General features: G+C 41.2%; 2 protein-coding genes across 7 annotated transcripts in view; both read right to left on the bottom strand.

The window, feature by feature from the left end:
* Nucleotides 1-5637, bottom strand: part of celf3b (cugbp, Elav-like family member 3b) — a 36196-nt gene extending 30559 nt beyond the window's left edge. Inside the window, exons 1-3 of one of the 3 annotated variants that reach the window (XR_002276382.1) lie at nt 4955-5637; nt 3914-4158; nt 2388-2470 (exon numbers count right to left, since the gene is read on the bottom strand). Coding sequence is in view for 2 of the 3 variants with exons in the window: in XM_020617633.1 (XP_020473289.1) it covers nt 2388-2470; nt 3914-4058 (228 nt within the window). In the remaining variant the exon portion in view is untranslated. Of the gene's footprint in view, nt 1-2387; nt 2471-2906; nt 3044-3913; nt 4159-4954 lie in introns of those variants that run through there. The other 2 variants (XM_020617633.1, XM_020617634.1) reach the window with 2 other exon arrangements.
* A 2031-nt stretch (nt 5638-7668) lies between these two features.
* adamtsl4 (ADAMTS-like 4) overlaps nt 7669-24352 on the bottom strand; it is a 46253-nt gene continuing 29569 nt past the window's right edge. For all 4 annotated transcript variants that reach the window (XM_020617571.1, XM_020617570.1, XM_020617569.1 and 1 more), the window contains exons 6-17: nt 17997-18136; nt 17369-17573; nt 16777-16961; nt 15457-15610; nt 14724-14987; nt 14421-14550; nt 12533-12737; nt 11694-11867; nt 11425-11601; nt 10883-11062; nt 10513-10660; nt 7669-10422 (exon numbers count right to left, since the gene is read on the bottom strand). In XM_020617571.1, coding sequence (XP_020473227.1) covers nt 10292-10422; nt 10513-10660; nt 10883-11062; nt 11425-11601; nt 11694-11867; nt 12533-12737; nt 14421-14550; nt 14724-14987; nt 15457-15610; nt 16777-16961; nt 17369-17573; nt 17997-18136 — 2093 coding nt within the window. In that variant the 3' untranslated portion in view covers nt 7669-10291. The remainder of the gene's footprint in view (nt 10423-10512; nt 10661-10882; nt 11063-11424; nt 11602-11693; nt 11868-12532; nt 12738-14420; nt 14551-14723; nt 14988-15456; nt 15611-16776; nt 16962-17368; nt 17574-17996; nt 18137-24352) is intronic.

Here is a 24352-nt window from a genome sequence, read left to right as displayed (position 1 = left end):
ACGGGGGGGGACAGGGAGAGAGTGAGAGACTGGCGTTAAGCAGAGGACTTAGGAGAAGAGTTACCATAAATGACTGTGAAATGAGAATCCGAGAAGGAAGCAGCAGTGTGCAGTGAGGGAAAAAAATGATAGCAGGACACCATGAAGAGATTTTTGAGAGGAAAGGAGCGAGCGATGAAAGGGTTGGCATTCTGTAATAGTCCGCTGGTACAGAGAAACAGGAGGGTGTGAGGGGAGGAGTTGAACACAGGACAGAGGGGATTTGAGGGAAAAAATAGATAAAATGGAAAGAAGGGAAGAATGGAGGTTTGGGGGAAATAAAATGAGGAATAGGGAAGAGATGAAAAAGCAATTCTCAGGGAGAAAAGAATGGGATAATAGGCCAATGACTGAAAGAGAGAGAAATTCTCAGAAGTCATTTTTAAATCCTGTCAAAGAAGGCAATAGGCAGGGAGGGGGAGAAAGAAGGAAGAAGACGCAGGATAGAGAAAGAATATAGAACGGCAGTGGAAAGTGATAGCAGAGCTAAGCCTTAGAAAAAATACAGGGAGGGGAGAGTTTACACAATTTAGAGGCCTCCCAGCTTAAATCTAATCATCAAAATAATGTACTGGAATTATTTAGAAATATGATGTGATAGAAATATGAGGAGCTCATTTATGCCCAGCAGTAGTCGACAAAACATTTGTGAGTACTTTGAATAGAGGAAAGTGTTGCTGTAAAATTGTGCACTTATCTTTCATTTATTGGTATTAATTAAGTAATTCACTAAACTCAACATAGAAAAGCACTGAAAGGTCTCAAATTATTTTTCATAGTCTTACCAGTACTTTACTCATGCTGACAAAATAGTCAGAATAAGGAATGATGTCTCCTTTTCATAAGCCTCATAGGAGAAGGCAAGCTGTTCCAAACTGAGGAAAGCCGCATGTGGAAACAGTAATGATGCACAGAACAGTCCAGGCTTATTTAAAACCTAGCACACAACAACACCCATGTTTCAATACAAGTCTTCCTCAGGGGAGTGGTGCTCCTGATTGTTGTATCCTGCCTCTTTAGTAAATCTGTATCGTTAATGAGTATCCTCCCTGCACATATCTCCTCTGTGTGTACAGAATATTTATTACCATTTATCTAGAAATCCGCTGAAACATCTGCTTGAAAAGCAGGCTTATGGATAATTTCCCTTTGCTGCAATGAGTTTGTTAATTGATGACATCAACAAGAAAGGTTAAAGTAAAGCAGTGGAGATGGTTAGAAAAATGAGTCAGAGGACAAAAGACAGCAAGAGAGAGGGGAACAAGACAGCAGACAGTGGGAAGGTGATTTTTGCAGAAAGGTCAGACTCCTTAGTAGCTCTAACTGGATTAATGTCATTATTAACATGCTGCATTTGTATGAGTGAGCATTTGTGTATGTATGAATGCAGAGGCATTCCCCAGCTGCATGTAAAATATGTACGTATGCTTGTGTGTGTCAGAATATTTCCCCTCCCCCAAAGGCTCTCCTCCAACCGTTTTCTCACAGAGATCTTATCAACACCCCACCTTGCAGAGAATGTGCAGGGACTGAAACTCTGATCAGTGGCAGAGTCACAGAGAGACTGAGATAAAGATAGTTGAGGTACACTCATTATTCTAACTGCTGTAAATCAGAGTTTAGATAAAGCTAGGAAAAGGTCATTTCTACAAACATCCTATCCTTAAACAGTGCTCTTTCTGGGCCTGATAGTTGTGCACACTACTTCTGGATTATAAAATAGGATACAATGGCAAAATGTACCAAAACAGTTACTGCAAAATCAGTTTTTAACTGCAGTGAAAACCAGGTCACAGAGAGAAAAGAGCGAGGGAAAACAGAGAGGTACGGCCTACAAGACAGACACAGATCTCGCACAGTGTCCCATCTATAACGAACAGTGTCCTACCCCAGCCCAACCACAGCACACAATCCCTCACTAGAGACTGAGGGAGACTGGGATGAGACAAAGGGGAATGGCCACATTAATTACACACTCTCTAGGCGGGAGCTATCACTGGAGGCTAATGGGGGACAGACAGAGATGACGAGACAGAGGAAGATAGAGAAATGAAGATGATAATGCTCAAGGAGTACTCCTATGTGTCTCTCCGGCAAAAGGGTGTGTTTGTCCCTAGCAGCAAGACGCCTGCTGGCTGCTAACTTATGTCACAGTGTTACTAATGAGAGCTGAACCTCCAATAGCACAAAAAACACTGATGTGATGTCACTTCTGTGTCTGTATACAAGGTAGATGGCAGCATCTGTGTATGTAGGTGGGGGGAGGGGGCCCTAATGAGATGAATAGAACACTGAATATAACGGTATGGGGATGTCTGTGCATGTATATGTTTGTGATGTGCATTTACCCCTGGTAGTGTCTTCTGCTCGTGTAGAGCACTCTGGGCTTTCAGTGCCGACTCTCTTGCACAGTACGTCAGAAACGCACATCCTGTCAGAGAAAGACAGAAAAGAGATGGAAAAGGAGTAAAGGTATAAAAGTTGGGCAAACAGCTTTAATATGTGTCATTCTCTATCACAGTCTCTGTAGCACCCCTGACAATCACACACCATCACACACCATTTAAATCATTTAAATGTCACCGTTTCTGGACCTTTCCCTGATTTCTTGTCACCTCTTCTGAAATATCACCAGGCTAACTTGCGGGAAGATTAAAAAAATATATATATATATATATTCATGCATTATTACTGTACTCGACAACACCATGATGATGCACTCTAGAGCAGAGAAGGACAGTCCACGGCACGGCACATTTCAGAACGGCACGGCACAAGTCAGCACACATGACAGCACCACAGACGTGTGCGCCGGGCTAACAAGGCCTTACAGGCAGGGCACAGTCAGGATTCTGCCCTATACCAACCTCTCTGCATGCCGCACGATCACTCCGAATACACTCCCTCTGTTTTCCTATGTGCTGTACCTGTGTCTGTGTGTGTGAGGGAGAGGAAGGTAGTAGAGCTGGCTGGTCAGAGCTGTTTACTACACCTGTCACCAGCACTAAGACAACAAGATTAGCAGCAGGTTAGCATCCCAGTGACATCTCAGACAGAATAATGTAGATTCAGAGCAAAGAAGAGAAGATCTGACAAGGAAGGAAACATTCACACTGTACATCTGAAAAACGACTCCATAAAAAAATGCATAAAGGAAATAAAACAACACTCACAGGAAAGTACATGACACACACACACACACAGACACGTATGCATCTTATGGTCCATCTCATGGCTTTTAAGAAGGGCTTACTGTGGCCATGGGGATTCTCAGAACAACAGATTCTTTCCCCTGTGTCACCCAGGCTTAGAGGCCCATTACTCTGATTGGAGCATGCAGCCTAATCTGGTTCATAACACATAGCACCCCCTGTCAGTGTGTGTGCGTTTAAGAGTGTGAGAAAGAGATAAAATGTGTGTTTTTGATACTTGTTAGAGCTGGTCATTATTTAAAGCTTTTTAATTGTTAAAATAATTAGGAGACTCTCAACTCTGTGCACCATATATTATAAACGTATGTATCACACCTTTATATATCATGTTCTCCTGCAGAATTATAAACAAGCATGTCGGCAAATCGAAGGACAATTCTAAATAGACATTAAGTTTTTTTTTCCACTAACATACTCTTTCATAAACACGTTTTCGATTCAGTGTATGTGCAGTAACTGAATTTCTTTGCCTGTCTTCATAATCTCACATTGCAGCGTTAACAGGAGATGAAGATGTGAGGAGGTGTGACAGTTTCCATGGAGACATGTGACACTCAGTGCAGGAAAATCCACCCATCTTATCGTCACACGTCTACCTATCTAGTATTCAGTTATCTGTCCATGTTTGTGTGTTTAGGCTGTGTTATACTGATGAGACCTACCTTTGTGCATGCCAGTGTATTTGTCCTTAATCACAGTTAGCTCATAGATTTTGCCAAACTGCTCAAAAATAGGCTTGAGGTCCTTCTCTTCCAGATTCCGGGGAATCTGCCCCACAAACAGCTTGATGGCATCAGCCTCCTTCATCGGGACAGGGTGGAGAGGATGACTGGGTACTACAGGGGCTGAGGGGCAAACAGATTAGAAGCAGGGATCCCTGGAGAGGAGCAACCGATGCTGGACCAGTCTTTGGGGCACAGCCGTAAAGGTGGTGAGAAAAAGAAAACAGTGGAAGACCCGGATGAAAAAACACAAAAAATTCATAATAATAGTTCATAATTAACATGCTTTATAGATTTTTAAAATACTTATGTATCAAAACAATATTCAATATTCCCCCACTTAATGATACTTATCATATGTATTATAGTATTAGCATATTTCTAGTTGTCTAGTCATCTAGTAGTCTAGGTGAGACAACTGAAGAATAAAAAAATATTCTAAACATAAAAATTTTATATATTGTTTAAATATGCTCTTAGGCTATAAAATGTTTGCCCCAATTCTGTAAATAATTGCGAATATTATATGCATGATTATTTGTGTATTTATTGCCCAGCCTGATGACAAAGGGCTTCAGTAGCTTCTGGTAAAACAATTATGCAAATTTTAATTAGCCAATCAACAAACAATAATGGCAATTTTCTCCCAATTAAATATATATACGTCGAAAATATATGTAAGTGTGCGTCTTCTTTTACGGGACTAACAGCGTTCACAATTTCTACAAATAAAAAAAGAGAAGAAACTGCGTGACTGGGGTAAATCATTGCAATAGAGCGGTTTCTTTGTTTAGCCAGCTGTAGGTTACAGCATACACACAGATGTCATGGGGCTCCCTTGCTTTGTCCGACCCCCCTCAATGTACACACATACATACATACGCACACGCACACACACACACACACATATATATATATATGAATACACAACAGTTCTGGCAGGTGACTCAAAAAAAGGGCTGCATACAATACAGCGCTTACCGTTTGCAGATGATGGTTAGCACTGTGCTGCCTGTGCTGAGCAGATATTTGAGGGATGCGCTCTGGTGGGTCCCCGTTGTTGTCCTCGCCGCGCGCTCTCCGTCCCGTGCTCCTGTCTCTGGATGCTCACCGCTCTTTGTACCAGCCCTGCTGATCTCCCTCTGCTCCTCCTCGGTGTACAGACACTACAGGCTCGGGTGTGTTGTTACAAAACCCCGTGGTCCAGCTCTGGGGGTCTGGAGGTGGCGGAGGAGAGTTCTGGCAGGTGACTCAAAAAACAAAAAGAAAAGAAAAGAAAAAAAAAAAAAACTTGTCGCCTGTCCCGCTGAAATTTAACCAACCAATCCAGAGTGGACCGAGCGGTAGGCAGCTACTACTTTCACGAAAAGCCACTCTAAATTCCTGTTAATTTACAAAGTGATAACGAGCTAACCAGCTGCTTTATTCGGTTAACTCCCTGCTGTTTAAACTTGCTTGTTGGCTTCTCTTGTAACAACCTCTTTCTACATCGACGTTATTGTTCCAACCGCTACCGGAAGCTTTTCTTACCGACTACTCTTGCTATTATGTTTTCTTTTAACGTCTCACGGCGGGTCGGCTTTTAACGTCCGATACCGGTATCTCCTCCGCTCTATTTCTACCCCTCCCCTCCTCTCACCACAGCGGTTGCTAGCCTGTGACGTAACTCCCAGGGGCCGTCGACAAATTTATGCGCCGTACTCACACGAAAAAAAAAATCCTCTCCCACTTTCTCAATAGATTTCACAAATCCATTCGTTAAACCCGGTGCTGTACGTATTATGTGTATATTCACAACATTGCAAGTATTTTATGTGTTTTTGATTTCTTCGTGTGAGTGACAGTTTGCGGATAAAACTTTTTAGACGTTACCTAGGCGATACCGTGCGCGGAGCCGCCTATTGTTCTAGCTGCGAGCCCTGGCCTTGGTGCTGAAATGATGCTTCTTGACATGAAGCCGAAGCGCGCCGCCGACGCCGTGCACGCAGTCACGACTACTACAGCTGTTCACGCCCGAGCCCGAAATCACGCTCACACCCACACAGAGTAAAAAGTGTGACAGAGGGAAGAGGAGATAGCTCCGGGATGGAGTTGGCCTACTTTACAGGCTGTACTTTGGAAAACTGGTCGACATTGGACTTTTTTTAAACCGAGATGTGTAAAAACAGGCAGTGTACACTGTTATTGCTAAACTAACACATCTTATCTTTGAGGTATGCGTGCGTGCACATCTTTGCCAGGAGCGAGACTGAGTGAAAAGCGAGAGTCATATAGGGTTCATGTTAATTTGCTCCAAAAGGTCACCATCTGCCTGCTTTGCCTCGTGCCCTCTATGAGCCAGCATCCCCCGCCACATTCATCCACACCCCACCCGCACTGCACACACACACACACACACGTTGAGCTGCACACCAACGCACGAACCTACTGGCATGTACATACAGTATATCACCACACTAGGGGCTTCTTACAAACCTAGCACACAAGACAGGAGAGATGCAACACCCGCGGGGCCCAAGAGTAAAACCGGAGGGCGAACAAACCTAAACTTTAATTTGATTTAATCAGGTTTGCTATAGCTAAACAGGCATTTCTTCATCCTTAGTCAAGTTTTTCTGAATGATCCATTTAAATGCAGCTGCAAACTAATCAAACATAGCTGCAACAGCATTATAAAACTTTAGAGCTGCATGTGTTATTTAGGTTAATGCAGTTATCACTGGTCTAGTCTGTGCATAAAAAAATCATCTAGTCTAAAAGTCAAAGAATAGCCTAGGCCTAGTAAACAAACACCACAGCAAAATGCTGATGTCATGTGCTATGTTATTTCCTGGGGATTTTAAGGATACATGCTACAGTTAAAGAACATACATCATGAGTATTTTACAGACTGATTTAAGGATAAATAGACTTTAAGGCTAAAAGTTAAGTAGGCTATTCCTAAAGCATTCTCGGCAATATAGCTTATGAAAGAATATCAACTAAAATGTCACTTAATCTTTAATTAAATAAATAACAAAAATATGAAGCACCCAAATATTTAAGGGTCACTGGGGGGACTTCAGTGTTTCTAAAATCCTGGATACAACCCTGGAACCTGGCAAACCAGCATTTGGCCATGCCATCGTTGCTAAATGCCTGTTTCACTTGAGCAGCAATACAGTCTTACAAGCTTGCTATGCTTTTTAAACTTTGACCTTTTCTTCCCTGCCTTCACTTCGCTTTACTTTAACTTGCCCCTACTGGACATATTTCAACTCGTCCAGACACTCCAACATTTACACCTCAGGCAGCAAGACATTTCTGACCTTTCTCAACTTGGCAAAATTAGCTTTTCATATTTTCCCATGGAATAATCTGCATGAAAAACTTCATTTGGAAACGCTGCTTTTGTTTTAGACTGTCAAAATATCACACGACACATTAAATGGCTTAAAGTTATTGTTCAAACAATGGCTTCATTGTGCTATTTGTGAATATCGTAAAACAACCATGAATTCTTATTTATCTTTTGGTTTGAATAATTTTACCTGCCATTTGGGTTTCTTAAAAAAAAAAAAAAAAAGCCACAGTCCAGACTGGACACCCAACAGGGGTTTTACCCTAAGTGGTCATTTACGTTTGAGACTCAATGGCGCCATCATTTGGAGGAATTCGGCTACAACAACAAACAAAACTACTTGCCATTTAATTTCTCTGGTTTCACTTTTATTTAAAATGAAGCTTTGGCATAATATTTTTTCCACACTTTTGTTCTTGATTTAAAAATCGTCTGTGTATCAGTGATAATAAACATAACACACACGCACACACACAAATCCTACAGCCTTTTAAAACACAAAATAAATTACATGGTTTTTAGATAATAGATAAATTACTATCCTTTTCTTGGTTTCATATAAAATGCAATTTTTACTATGAGGGATTAGAGACGGAAATGAGCCATTCAAAGGCAAAATCACAAAACACACATCCATACATGCATGCACATACGCACACATCACATGCACAAACATCCACAAACCATAAGTACAGTAAAATCACAAAATGTTTTTGTCAAATGCAAAAAATACAATCGTTATATGACAGTTATGTGCGAATAAAGCAGTCTACTACAACTTTTCTGATAACTCTAATCAGTTATAAAACATAAGCGCTTATTGTTTTCAAAAGAAAAGATAGACATTCAAACATATCTGACAAATATACAGACACCTCCTCACCCTGACGCGGGCAGACTATAGTTATGGGTGTGGGGAAAAGGGCAAAGTAAAACCAAGGAAAGGAAGAAAGATCATCATCAAAGAATACTTACACATACTGTAAATATAGAGGTTGCCATGTCAGAATGCAAATATTTACTTTCAGGTCAAAGCAGAATGGTTCCAATTGTTGCAGTTAATCTATATAATTAAACTTGTTAAAAGATGTTTAAGCGACAGTAGCCGTCTCAGTTTCCAAAGAGTTTCCTAATTCTGGCTTCGCTTATTTTCATAAGACAGATTTACCATCTCCTCCCAGAACAGTGATATTAAATACACACACACACAAAAGGGATATACTGTGATGAGGAGAGGAAAGAGGAGAACATAAAGGTGTTTTATAAAAAAAATACATCAGCCCGATCATCGTGGTGCCATCATCACAACACAAAAACACAAAATCTATCTAAATCAATTAGGAGTTAATTTAAGTTTCTAAACTGTGCATCATCAAATTCCAGGAAAAAACTACATTCTATATTCTTCTCAATGTCAACAAGTCCCATGAAAAGACCAAAATTAACAACAATTAGAAACTAACATGTACTGGCTGACTAGACAAAGTCTTTTCTAACATCTTCACCTGTGCCACAGAGCTCTGAGAAATGATTACAAACACAACAGTGAGCCACACTGTTCTGCTGGTGACATGTTCCTTCATTAAGATGAACATGGGCACTGTAGTTTATTTTGAGACAATCCCTCATACGTTGTCCTGGTGTCATAAATAATGTGTTAATCCACAGCTGAAAAAAAGTCCTTACTAAATTTACTATTTACTCCTGTTTGAGTAACACTTACTAAAACCTACAGCGCTCACGTGTTTCATAAAATTATCGTCTTTCTTTAATGAAACTATATAACTGTGACCAAAATCTAAAGATTTACATCATCAGTAGCCTGAATAGGCTGAGACTGAGTGTCACAGACATGTGCTGGGAAGTCTGAAAATATTAAGAAATAGACTAAAGCCTTGTTGGTTTTAGTATTGTGTTGACAAGAAGAAAAGTACTGAACAACCAGGACTATGTCTTTCTTTTTTCAATTTACAAATCATGCCTGTTAATTTAGTGAGCAGCATCATTTTTATTTTGTAAAAAACATAATAGAGTCTTCACACCTTTGCAGAGGATTTTAACACTAATGCAATTAACAGCTGTCTTTAAAAAGACCTACAGTGTACAGTGTCTTTCCATTGTCACCCATCTGTATACTGAGACAAATACACTAAAAGACTGTACAGAGTCTATGCTGCCTTTTTAACATCCATGCTTAATGCCCCTCCTGCACTGACGTATTTTATTTGGTCACTTACTGCCATGGTCACCCTACTCCTTTGGTTCATCTGTCCAAATACTGAACTGAACAATACAAGGACACTAGAGGAATATATTTTTGGCAATAAGAAAATAAACATATGATATGTAAATAAAATCATTATAGCTTAGTTGGGGGTCGCCACTGTGGTTCAGTGGGGAGTTTCTGTAGTGTACAGAAACACAGCAGATCTATTCCAGTAGATCTTCAGCAACGCACAGATCTACTGTCTACACAGTTTATCTAGCACACATGGTAATTATTTGTTCAGCACATAATTAGTGGTATACATGTTGGACTAAATCTGTCTTAAGATCCTGTAGATTAAAAGGAATCTCAGAAAAGGCTGTTGAAACACAGCTGTGTCCTCAGTGAGCACCTTTTGTACAGTCTCTCAGCCATAGAAATGAGCCTCCAAGAGTGGAAATGCCTCCTTCAGCCCTGTGTGATACATGAACCTGCTAAAACCGATGTACAACATAAACAGAAACAATCTTAGTGGAATATGTGGTTCTAAGAGACAATATAAAACCCGATATAAAATGCAGAGAACTGGTAAAAAGAAGTGGCTGCTTTCACAGTGTATGATCTGAAGAATCAGGAACAAACAGTTGAATGTCAAAGCCTTCACGTCTACTCTGAGCTGCTCATTTCTACAGACTTGCCTTTTCAGGGGCGATCAACCCTATTGACCTAATACTTGACTTCTAGCACACCTGGGCTGTCTGTGATTGGCAGGTCAGTGCCTCTTGGCACGCTGAGCACTCTGGGTACACGAGGCACAGCAGGCAGTCTTGTAGTAGGAGTAGACGCACAGCCTGGCCTGCACCACCATCACACAGTTATGGCGTCTATCCCGGCAGTTTTCATCTACGGTTAAAGAGAAGGAGAGAGAGACTGGTAGGTAGGGTGGAATCCAAAACACACAAAATATACTGTCTTATCAATGCTCACACCAACCTGAGACTTGTGGACCGCAGGGTAATATGTTGCACATTTGCTCCTGTTCAGGTTTGGTGTTGGAGTCACATTCGTGGCTGTGCTTTTTGTCCGGCATTAGACACCGCACCTCCCTCATCTGTAAGCCTTTTCCACAGGAACGTGAGCACTGAGAACAAAAGCAAAGGAGAGAGACAGAATTCCTAATACTGTTAGAAATATAAATGCAACATTATCTGATATAGTGCGAGTGGTGCACAATACGCCGACAATCTTCTGACAACCCTACTGGAGTTGTCCTGGTTGCTTTTGTTTGTTTTGTCCTGTAATTTCAATTTTCATCATTTTACTCCCAGTTCCATGCTTTTTTCGGCTCTTTTCGGTCTCTCACCGAGCTCCACTCTGTAGTGAACCACTGCGGCTGACACTCTCCCGTCTCGCACTCCTGGACTGCAGCAGGCTTGTCCAGATGTGCACATTCATTGGCTGATACAACCGCAACATCATTTCCCATCTTCTGGACACAAATAATGTCTCGTCGCTGAGTCCCATTCCCACACGGGACATTGCACTAGAAAAGAGCAAAAACCAGTCATATGCTCTACATCAGGTATCCAGTAGCTGTGCTCACTGCAAAATAAATGTCATATTACTTCAAAATAAATAGATCATAAATGCACCAAAAAATTTACAAGACTCAAGGTCACACCAAAGACTAAATAAAGCACAAATTAAAGTTAAACAAGTTTTAAAAATCCTGCACAATGTTGGCAGCATTTATTGAAATGCACCATTTTGGTGATGGGCATTTGTCACGCACCAAAATTACACAGTATGAAACAAGACAAGAACTAAATAGAGAAACACACCAAAAAAAACAATCAAACAAAAACCCTCTGAATTGTCCTATGTATTTCCTTCCCTCTGTCCTACCTGTGTCCAGGGGCTGCTGTACCACATGGCTGTTGGCACACAGGGGCCCCCATTACAGGCCTTCATCTCTGCTGGTTTTTCCCCAACACATTCCCCTCCTCCACCCTCCCTGACCCCTCCTCGAGTCAGACACACCACCTCCCTCCTCTGCACCCCGGGGCCACACTGTGCCGAACACTGAGGGACACAAAGCGGAAGATCATGTTGAGGGTCGCTGTGAAACATTGTGAATGGTTGTTCCCTTGCACCAATGCATGTGTGTTACTCACAGTGCTGGACCAGTCAGTGAAGTACCAGTTGGTTACACAGGGCCCCATGTTGCACTCTTCAGTCCCTTGGGGACGGAGCCTGGAGTTGCACTCCTTGTCGTTCACTATGCTTCCTTGATCACTGACGCAGCGCACACTCCTTGTCCTCCTCCCTACTCCACAGTCCACTGAGCACTGCAACAGACAGAGGAGAAATAAATACAGGAACAAAAAGAGCATAAACCTGAGATCTAACACATGTACATCCCCGTTCCCTCAACTAGAATATACAGTCCCTCCAACACTAGTTGACACAAAAAGTTAATGGTTAATTATGAATTAATAAATCACTTTATTTGTTCCCAGAGGGCAACTGATTAGGCAACAGTAAGTAGCAGAAAAACAAGATATTAAAAAAAGAAATGAGAATGAAGTTAAAAATTACTTTTAAAAAGTTAAACTATGTGCAAGGAAGCAGAGGTTTGTTGATTTCAAACATTCAGAGAAGTGCGTGTTTGTTTTATGATTCATATCTGGAATTACCACTGATCTAAAATGTGTAACTCATTAAAAAAAGTTGAAACGACCTGTTACAGCCCAGCCCGTGGCCCACTGGCTGCAGAGGTGTCCCACTTTAAAAGCATTTTTATCATAGTGCCATCAAAATTTCAAAGCACCATGCCAAAATCTAAAAGAAATTCCATGAACACAACCGCTCAGCTTATCTGAACCAGACCCCACCCACTCTCTGTACTTGTTTGCAGTTTCTGAGATACAGCACAGCCATCTGGTTCTCATGCATGCAGAGTGCAGACACATGAGCAGATGCATTTCCAGCCCCATACTGGTTGTTGACCTACCGTGCTCCAGTCGGAGCTGACCTCCCAGTGGGAGCACAGACTGAGCTCGCAGGGCTGTGTAGACTCTGGTGGGGTGAGGTGGGCACAGCGCTGCGGGTGGACCATGGTGGAGCGCTGCCCAAAGCTCTGCCTGCACTGGAGCTGCCTCTGCTGCACACCAGGGCCACAGGACACACTGCACTCTGACCACTCACTGGCCTCCCAGCTGACATACAGTCAAGGAGAGAGACAGACAAGTTAAAGCTTACTTTTAACTAATGGAAACCAGATGTGATTGTGTTAGGGCTGTGTTAGTGCATCTAATTATCTTCTCATCTAACTGATCATCATTTTACTTATAAAAGGTCAAATAAAGAAATGGTCATGGTCCATGGAGACATCTAAAATGTCTTGTTTTCACAAACCTGGAAATATTCAGTTTATTGCCATAAGAGAAAACCAGCAAATATTCACACCTTACAAGCTGAAACCAGTGATTTTGGTGAATTTCTGCTTAAAAAATTACTTAAATTATTTATTGATGATAAAAATAACTGCTTCATAATCTTCTGTGGACTGATTAAGCCATTAGTCAGCAAATCATTTCAGCTCCAAATTACTTGGATTTACAATCTAAATACACTGAATATTTTGGCCATCATCGATGATTCAAGTTTGTTTATGCAGAGAAATCACAGCATTCATCCAAGTTGTGTCTAGCACTGTAGATAGCTACAGTATGTCCTTGGTTTAAAGGACTGTTCTAGTGTTTTTGCAGCCTTGAACTGCTTAACTTAGAAATTAAAAAGTCTTACTAACAATTCCTTTATGTACAGTATATACTGTATTATGTGGAGTATACACTGCAAATGACACGGTTAAAAACAGTGTGATACCAGGGTTCTATATGGATTGTTTTCCTGCTGGTTACTGGTTTAATTTATGACAATCAATTTGCTTAGTTTTGAACCTTAGAAATTCATTACATCTCAGATTTAGCACTGCAGAACCTAAAGGTAATACAAAGACATTAGCTGCAACTTGTGTACAAGTCCTGCTTTTTACTTCAGAAAACATGCACTACAAAAACGTCTGTCTATAACTGAGTAAAAAAAAACAGTTGCTCAAAAATATATAACATCAAAAATGTTCAAAAGTCAAATAAGAGTTTAAAAATGACTTGTTACAGCCCAACCCATGGCCCACTGTCTGCAGAGATGCCATCATTTCAAAGCACCATGCCAAAATCTAACAAACTCCATGAACACAACTTCTCATGCTTATCTTAACCAGACCCCACCCACTCTCTGTGCTTGTTTGCAGTTTTTGAAAAACAGCATGACCATCTTGTGTCCATGCTTGTGACAACTTGCGTACAATCCAAGAAAGCGTACACTAGAAAAATTCCTTTCTGTTCATTCATAACTGAGCCAATTTTTTTTTTTTTTTTTTGAAAAACAGCATGACCATCTTGTGTCCATGCTTGTGACAACTTGTGTGCAATCCAAGAAAGCGTACACTAGAAAAATTCCTTTCTGTTCATTCATAACTGAGCCATTTTTTTTTTAATTTTCTTAAAACATGTGAGTCTGGTAGTGCAGTGAGATGAGGTCAACCTGTTGGTGGTAGAAGTCAAGTTGTTTTGAGAGTTCTCCAAAAGTGAGTGTGTATTTTAAAATAAGAAAGGTCACTTGCAGCTCTAAAGATTTTTTTTAAAAAGCTGAAGAAATGTTATTTGCATTAGCACCAGATTTATCAAATTGTTTTTAAGAAAATGCAACTTTAGGACTGATATTATAGACAAAAACGGTGTAAAAACATGATTTTGTGACTATTTGTAGTTATAAGTGAGTTCAAAATGAAAAAAAATCTATGTTGTGTATGTCTGTTTAACTATAAATTGGCTCACAATGGTGGACAGGGTTGCGTATTGCAAGGCTCCTCCTCAGGGACAGGTCTGGCTGCAGAGTCACATTGCCTCTCCGGGACTTCCTCATCTGTGTGGCGGTTTATACACAGAATGACTCTGTGTTGAGAACCTGCACAGTGACAATGACGGACAGATCGACAAGTACTTTAGTTCCAGGTTCTTGTACTTGCTCCCAACAACCAGAGGAGGGAGATACCACGTCATCCAAAGTAAGGCTGCTGTGTGCATAGAACCTTCATTTTAAAATGTCACATATATGAAGATGTCTAATCAGAATCTGACCTTGGCCACAGGAAGCAGAACACTCTGTGAGTCCACCCGTCCTCCAAACAAACGGTGGTTGTGTGTCCAGTGGCAGGTCAGTGCGAGGGGGGATCCGAATGTTCCTATTTGGTGCAGATCCTTGAGGATGTAACCTCTCAGGTGTCCATCGGTCTGAGGATGAGGGAGAAAACATAGAGTAGGAGGAGGAGGAAGAAGGGAAAGAAGGGACCACAACAGGAGGAGAACCAGGAGGTGGGTGTTCTACTGACACAGTGAGAGGACCTGGGAGAGAAGAGAAAACAGACATAAAGACAAATTAGACAGGACAGCAAATGTGGAGGAGGGAGGTAACAGACACGAGGACGAGGAGAGAAGAGCGATAAAGTGTGAGAAAACAAATAAAGCATAAATGTTGAAATATCGAGAATAGCAGGAAGGCGGTGAGTCACAGGGTAATGATGTCATGATGAGGTCAGGATCTCATGACAGTGGACATGTGGACCAGATAGTCTCCCAACTAGGTCATACACAACCTCACAAACACTCTTATACAATAATCCCTCCCACCAGAACCACAGCCATTCTAATCTATAAACATGTCAATCATTGTCCAGGAATATGAATTCCTTGGGTAATTTGGAAAGACTGGATGTTGAGACCATCTGTTGGGTAAGACTAAATTGCACTCTACATAATGTATGTCCAGCCTGTCCAAATGAGAGGTCAGAAGGTTGGAGGGCAATGGACCTACTGCGAAGGGGTGCCCTCGCTGGCTCTCGCTCCCTTGGCCTCTCTCTGGGTGGCTCCCTCTCTCTCTCTATCAGCCACTCCCTCTCTCCCTCCTTCTTCTCCACGGGGATATAAAACTCATAGTCGATGCCAGGGTTGTCCTTGTAGAATATTATCTGCAGTGCAAAGCCAGAAGAGAGAACAGACAGAAGGGGAGATGAAGTGGCCAGTGACAAGAAACACCCTAAAAGAACCTTACTGATCCCTGAAGAGAAATGTCCTCTTCCCCTTTGACAGCAAGGTCAGGACATAGAATAGCCACTACAGTCTTGGCCAGGAATCAGTGTCAGCAGGGTGTATGCATGTCTTTCCTCTTGTTATGAAACACAACAACTCATCTTATAAGACCTGACATAGGTCAAGGCCATCTTAGGTTCACAACAACATTTTGATTTGCTGTATTTTGCTAGACCTGCTGATGTCTCAGTCCTTTGGTGCAACATGTGGGGCCAGAGTGAAATATCCTCATAACTACTGGATGAACTGGCAGTAGGTAAAACCACTCACAGTCCCCAGAGGAGGAATTCTAAAACCTATGGCTTTTCTGCTGAGAGTTGAATTGATAAAACTCTTAACGGGACAGCAAACAGAGCTGTTTCGTTAAATGGCGCTCTGCTTTATGTGACCTCTCTTCTCTACTTTGCCCTGTGCCCTGTTTTTATTATAAATAGTTTAGAGATGACAGGAAACAAGGGAGAAAGGAATACAACAAAGGGTCCCAGGCCAGACTTGGTCAGCATCCTAACCCTTAATCTATGTGGATTCTCCAGACATTTTGTTTTGAAGCCCCCAGTGGCAAGGATCTCCAGATATTTTTCATGCATCCAACAGTTTATTTTCCAGCAGGTAATTATAGCCTCACAGTGCCAACTCCCTGCTTACAGGCTTTTAGTTATTTTAAACTGATAGCCGTAAAGGCTTAAAATGCAGGTGATTTCAAAGAACATCAAACTCTGACTTTGGTGTGTGCTTGCTATTTTTACCCCCCATGCCCTGTAGCTGCTGGATGTAATGCTGCACATGACTCCTGTTCTTTAATAAGATTTTAGCCTGAGGTTAGATTTGTTATTATTAAGCCATGTTTAATCTTATGTGGTTCAGGCCAAGCTTTAGTGTAGCTGTCTTTATCCCTCTATGGTGCTAAATTAATGCTTCCTATCTGGAGAATCTTCACAGCACCACTTTGGGCTTACAGCAGATTGTTATCATTAATTTTGCCATGCCCCGATTCATGTTTGTTTACACAGTTAAAATGAAAGCCTTGCTGTGTTCCAGTGCTTACATATAGTAGTAGCTGTGTGGTGGTCGGTCCTGGGGCCGTAAGGGACTCTCCTTTCCCTTCCTCCCCCTCTGCTTGCGTTCTGGTTGGCATGTAGGTGAAAGTAGTCCCCCCTGCCTGGTACACCCCTGGAGGGTCCACAGCCCAACGCCCGTTCACCACTGATGCCCCAGTGCCACTCCTCATGGCTGGAGAAATATGTGTCGGGGTGGGGAAGGTTCAAGGTTTGAGTTAAGTTTACTCTTATTTAGGCGTATTTAGTCTGGTGTACTATTAGGAAACCCACATAAGCTCAAGCACACTTTAAAACAGATAAGCTCTAGAGGGCTGTCTCACCAAACAGGGGGCTGGCAACACAAAGAACACATACACACTGAATGCTTATGGACTCTAACAATACTAGCTTTATTTGACCTGAGTCTGCAAAATTTACAGTCTTTGTTGGAGCCAGCACACATGGGCCAAATCCTATTCTCAAATCTACAACTTCCTCGCCAACATCCCGCTTTCACTGGAGCTATAAAGGGTATTATTCAAGAAATCCTAAAATGCATACCACATGTGTGTATGAGCGTGATTGTCTGTTACATCTTACCCAGGTAGTTAGGGCTTGCTCGTCTCTCCGTAATGTTAATGAATGTGGCTCCAGGCGGTATTTCCAGGATCTTCTGGTAACCAAGGGGAACCGTGACATTTTGGAAACTTCCTGTCACCTTTCGACAGGTCGTCTCCTGCCCACCACACACTCCGCACTTGTCAACTGTAGAGCCAGAGCCCAGTACCCCGTCGCAACCCTCAGTCTGGCAGGAGAAGAAGGTGAAGAGTGAAAATGTGAGTGATGAGTCAGACAATAGGGGGAAAGAGGGGTAGGGGAACGAGGGAGATGTCAGATAAGGGGTAGAAACACAGGAGGGAAAAGCTATTGGGCCTTGTTGACATTTCACATCCACTGCCAGTGTTTATTTCACTGTTGTTTGTGTAAATTGGCAGATTCTTGCTAGGAACAGAAAAGTGGAATGAGGGCAAAATCAGAGTGAGTGCAAGTGAGCGAAAAATACAGAGAAAGGAGGCACAGAGTAGGGTAAAACGAAAAAGAAAAGAAAAGATATTGGAGACATTTTGAATATGAAAACCAGGCTTACATCAGCCAGCAGACATGAGACTAAGCGAGCCAGGCTCTGGAGTTTGTCATCTCACACAGACACACACTTAAATTCACTGACCAGACATCGTCCTTCCACACACACGTCACTGGCGTTAACATTGAAGCAGGGGGTCCCATCTCGGACGCGTTCGGCCTGACGGACGTAGAAGCGATAGCCTGCTGGTCTGCAGGTCAGCTCACACTGCTTGTCCACACCAACTGAAACACAGAAACAGGGGGATTACTGCACCATGTATATGTTTGTCTGTGACTGTGAGCTCTCCTGTAGGGTCTCTGCAGTTCTTCTGTGCATCTGTCTGGCAAGGAGAAGACACAGCTGGGCGATGAATGTCTTTCCATGCGATCAGGAAACCGAGGCCAGAGCATATAACCCCTAGCTGTCAGACAGTGGGAGTGATTAGCTATTTCCCCTGGTGCTCACTTGAGTTTGAGTGAACTCAATGCTGCACCTTTCCAGGAGATAATTACCAAGAAGAGAGGTGTACTAAATTTGAGGAAGGTTAGATTTATGAGAGGAATCCAGCAGGCCCACACGTACGTGGAACGAGACAACAGAAGGAAAGAATCAAAGCAAGAGAGGACTGCTTCAAGGTAACAGGAAATGAGCAGTCCTTCAGTGCTCAGAGAACAGGCAGACAAACAGATGAATACAGAGGATCTCTCCAGGTTCTGGGGGTGAGGCACAAGCAAAAGATGTGAAGAGTGTCTCTGTGCTAAAATACAAACAGCACTACTAGCTATTAAACCACTAGCTATTAAGTCAAAATGGGAGGATGTTTTGGATAAACCAGTTCCATGGGAAAATGTCTTCATGTGTATATATATATATAAAACAACTTGTTCCAGTTAGAATCTTTCCAACTAAAACTGATTTACAGATGTTTAGCCACTGGGAATATGCTTTCATTTGTTTTGGTATTGTAGAGAAGTAGCACTGATAGATCTGTTAAAAAGTGGGTTTCTACCTACAACACACGCTTCTACAGTTGTCCTTTTACTATAATGTTAGGAGATTTAAGGGAAGCTAAGGAAGGACCAGTTCTAAACAATACTGTCATTATGATGGGAAAATACTTTATATTTAAAAGTATGATGAGACAACAATTAAATATGGAATGTTTTAAAAGTATTTGAAGCTTCAGTGTTTTCGATAAAAGGCTACAAAAAATGCCAGAATTTAAATATGGAATGTTGGCGGAGTCTTCTTAGTCAGGGTGAAGGCTGGGATTAACAAAAGGTAGAAGGTAGTACAGGCTGGACAGTTGCTGTGAATGTATGAACGTGTACTGTTTTTGAGCTGATAATATTGTTGATACACATGTATGTTACGTAGAAGTGTGTCTATATCTGTTAGTATGTAGATAAATGAAATATATATGAGCACATTTAATATACACAGTTAGAAGCAAATATGTGTTGATGTAGACATAGTGTACCTTTAGGACATATCTGTGGTATTACTGTACCTACTGGCCAAAGGAAAAGTCAGCTGCCTTTTTTCCCCAAACAAACAATAACTGTTAGAGCCAGTTAGACTTTATTTAAGCAGGAAACATGTAGGAAATGGGTGTGATAGAATGGGGCATCGGTATAATCTTTAATCTGACATGTGACTCAGTAATGAAGCCTTTGTTTGTTTAAAAGAGGAAATAAATCAGGCGAAATGAAGGCAACAGTGGCTACAGCTGCGGTGTTGTGATTTGGGCTAGTTCACATGTGAGCCAAGAAGCGGAGCCCTGTATAAGTGACTGTGTATATAAATAAGGACATAACAACATCATTGTCTTCTTTTTTTCTTTTTCTTTTGTTAAAATGTGGGATCGGATACTTAGTTTTTCCTTTATTTCTATAATGTTTTCTGTGTGGTTAGTTTGTGTTTATCTTTTAATGCATAGTAAAAGTATGTTCTCTATTAAATAATAACATTTAAAGAAAACAATACAAAAAGCAGGTTTACAGAAATAGTTCAAAATGTTGGGACATATACTTATTTTCAGGGAAATTAGAAGAACTAACAGTGCTTACAAAGCTTTCAGCACCACAAACTATTTTACATTTCTGTTCTTGTACAAATGAGACACAGTGTGTTACCTTGTGAACTTCTGAGGTCTTGGTAGATGTGTTTTGGAAAGTATTGGAAAGTGAACAAGCATATTTAGCAAAATGCCGAACTATTCCTTTAACAAAGACAGAAAGACATACATTGTGTTATAGCAGCAGGGGGGGACAGCAAGTGGCTCGCTGTTCACCAGAATACTGCTGTGTGTGTTTATACAGCAGGGCTTGTGTGTGCAAAACAAAGCTACAGACATGAGCTCATAGCATGAGTAAGGGGCTGTGGATTAACTTGCAGATGGGAGGGGTGAGATTCTGCCACCGGGAGTTCAGGGATTAAAAGGGCAAGGTCTGCACTTTTGGAACTGCAACCTTTTGTGTGGTGTCATATTTATCTGATCTGGAAAATGTACCCACTAGTAAATGCTATATAACTATGAACAGTGTTAAGCTTTGACAAGAGTGGCCAGAAACTATTTTATGGTTATATTATTCTGCCCTTGAAACAGTCTTTCTGTGTTTCTATTAAACATTTTGACATTTTAAAAAGTAAGTAATCGAACTGTGGTTCTGCTATTACATCAATGCCACAGAACCTTCATACAATAACAGTGAAGATTGTTTCACCATGGAAAGGCTTCCTCTCCCAGTTCAATTATGAGCTAATAACCCCAAACCCCTATACCACCTTCAAAGTCAAGAGGTTTATAGGAGATAGCTGAGAACAGTTATTAGACCTTATTATGGGCTTTGTTTGTCAAAGAGAGAATTCAAAAAGGGAACTAAAAGGAACTTCATGTGCTTTCACAGAATATCTAAAATTCCTTGACTCTCTGAAAGTACAACACTTCGCCAGGTGTGATACAAGTAGTACACAAGTCACTGCAGGTGAAGCTAGAAACCCTTCAGACAGAACAGAGGGATTAGTGAAACTGGACTGTTAAGATGCCATTTCATTGTTCTGTTGGTTTCCATCTCAGCAGGACACAGAGGTGAGAGTTTTTAAGGTGTAAAAGAAGCTCGGAGTACTTCAGTGGAAAGGCAGAATAAAGCCATTTTAATGTTAAAATTTGGCTGACTACAGGTTTTACATCTACAGTACACCATGTGATGGTTTGTCGTCTGATCTCGTATGTTAAGGACTGTATGACGTTTGCTTCCTTTCACTAAGTGGGTGGAAGGGAAGTCATACATCGTGAAGCAATTGATGCAGACCGGATGTTTAACTTTCCACACAGTTGTAAGCAAATAAAGGTAACACATTAGTAGGTACACCATTCTGCTTGTAAATACACTCCATAAATGTAACAGTGAAGCTTCAGAATAAGAAAACATTGGCCGAGTAAAAATTTTTACAAGAGTTTAAACAAGCTGTGACAGACTCAGTGGCAAAGTAGGTTCATGAGTTCAGAAAGTGCACCATTAATATAAAACAGTATTTCATCGGCATGTGGAAGCTTTCTGGTGCCAATCTCAAAAAGAGAATGAATGGGTGTTTTATTGTCTCTGAATCACAAGAAACTTATTTGGGTCCAAAACTGCAAAAGGCATCAGTGAGCATTTGAAAAAGAAAGATGATTTTATAGTCAAAATGTCTGTAATATCTCAACATAACTACCTCTGGTTTCCTTTCTTGGTATTTATTCAGAAAAGGAGTCTGTCTTTTTAAAGTACTTGACAATATCATCTGGGTTAAAATGCATAAATCTGCTATTTTCATCGCTTTTACTAACTGTTATAATTATTAACACACAAGTACCAATAATGCCGGGTATGGCTGACGTCTCTACAATAATGTCCATGACTGCCATCTCACAGAGCAAATGCCGCTGCTATCCCCACTTGTCTGATACCATTTGTGTGCTGCTGTCTGATAAAAGCAAAGATACAAATATACAGTATATATTTAGAAAGAAAAACAAAGGGAGGCGGCGTTGCCACCCTGTCTCTCTCCACCCTTGCTCCCTCTGTCATAGTATCTTTGAGAGATTAACCTGGATACACTAATAGAAAAGAGAAGGGGAGCTAAAAGTGGGAGACATGCTGCCACTCAAGTATGCTCTACCTCTGTCACCCTCCATCTCTTCTCCATCCTCTGCTAGTCAAGCTCATGCAATCTCCATCTCCTATTCACTTTAAACCTTTTTCTTTATTTCATCTTTCATTTGTCTCTCACTACTTCTCTGATTCCCTGCTTCTCTCACCACCTCTCGTTCTCTTCCACTGTCCCTCTCTCCCTCTCTGAGCTCAGTGTTCAGACAGTGGAATATATGTTATCTAAATATACTTCCCCACTATCTATCCGTCTAAACAAACTCCAGCAGGGACAGAGAGAGACAGAGGCTGCGAGACAGGAAGAGGGGAGGACGAGAACATAGAGAGGGGATGAGGCCCGGAAGAAGGGAAAACTAAAGTAAAACAACACCTGCACGTGCAGCGCTTACAAAACTACAGAGGTACTGCTTTCAGAGCTGAGCTTGTAGAGGGAAACCAGTGAGGGCTGTCACTTCTGTGACACAATACTTTGCATTACATACACTATATAACAGGACTGTCAGCATGGAGTCATGAAATCATACATTAAGTGGCAGAAGTGACACAGTTCAACATAAATATCCAGTGTGTTGATGGGAAACTAGATCTGACGGTCTGGGTCGTAGCCAATAGGACTGAACTGAAGTAAACAGTGCAACACAGTTTACTTAGCAGAGTGGGAAAAAATCTGTTCCAGCACAGATCGACCGTGTTTGACCTAGCCTACGTCATCTGCAAACACTTCTGACACATTACGTACTGTATCTAACCCCATCTGAGTCTTATCACTGTCACTAATAAATGTGACATCTGCCATTTAATTGTCCAATTAAACCTCAAAGAAATATGACTGAACCACGTCTTTTAAGGAACGTTTTAGACATGTACCTCCCTATCAGAGGATGTCTCTGTTTTTCTTACACTCCTCTCTCGCCGTCCTCTCCTACTCTCAGCAGATTTCAAGGACACAGTCCCTGTGTGTTTATGCAGACAGTCTGACTCCTGCTGATAGCCTGGCAATTACTCCTGGTACAGATGTACAGCATACATCACCTAGATCTGCCTCTGTCCCCCAAACTTCCCTCAGCCTTTAATTTCGACATGTTGTGTTCTCTTGGACAAGACAGGGAATGTAACAGTAGTACACCTGCTTCAGATATTTTAAGTCATGGAAGTAAGTTATGTTTTACATCAGTCAGTTTCCTTTCCCAGCTCACATTAGGTGAGGTAAATCCAAGACAGGTCACCAGTACATCACTGGGCTACCACAGACTGGCAACTACTTACATTCAACCTCACTATATAGGTTTAATTTCAATTCTCATATGCATCCACATGCAGCCATTAATGCTATTACAGTACATAAAACTGAGGACATAGCAAATTTAAATACAAGATATGATAAAAAAAACAACAAATAAATGTAACTTATTTCAGTGCTTACAAATTATGTAAAACTGAAAATAAAGTACTTTAAATCAGCATTAATTGATTGTTGGCCACAAGCTGTCTTCACAATACTTATATTATCGCAGTTAAAGCTGTTGAGGCAAAACTGTTGCCTAATGATTCATCCAGCTTTCATTTGCTCATTTGTTTTTGGGCACCCAGTGAATGTATACCTAACATTTACTCTGCTTTTAGCTCCATTTTTGGTTTGCATTAGCTTCTGAGGGAAATATCTAGCCATTTAAATACTAAATTCTATATTATTCTCATCAGCTAGTTGCTCATTTTGAATAACCTGCTAAACACTGTGGCTGAAAATGAAACTGATGGGAACAGTGAATCTGAACCACAACAGTAAAATTGCAGGGTGGAAAACCACAACAGTGGGTGACACCTGGAAACTACAGAGCTGGGTGATACTTCTCTGTGGTTGGCGTTACAAGCAACTTTGATCTGATCCAATGTCGATATAAAAGATGATGATTAGTGCAGTTTTAACTTTTGACATTTTCATCCTGTCATGCTCCAGTTTTATGCATAAAACTGTGTGAATCTATGTTTTTATCTTTGTGCGTTATGTATATTTGGACATATTATATGTGTAATGTTCTATGACAATAAAACCAAAATACTGTGTGAGGGCTGATGCTGATCTAGGGTGTCTGGCTCTACGCTCTCGCAGCGTGAGTTGAGGAACTTCGGCCAGCTGATACACTAATCACAGACAGATACGCAAACATTCATGTGCAAACATTTTTCCACACATTAACTGAGATCATTAGGCCATTTGTCTGCAGTACCAGCACATATACCAATAAAGCTGTACTGTAAACACACAGCGATCCATATTAATATCATCTCACAGCTGTTTTCCTC

Source organism: Monopterus albus, unplaced genomic scaffold, assembly GCF_001952655.1.
Source record: "Monopterus albus unplaced genomic scaffold, M_albus_1.0 scaffold192.1, whole genome shotgun sequence".
Lineage (NCBI taxonomy): Eukaryota > Metazoa > Chordata > Actinopteri > Synbranchiformes > Synbranchidae > Monopterus > Monopterus albus.
Note: the sequence above shows the minus strand (reverse complement) of the source record. Positions and strands in the feature narration are given on the sequence as shown.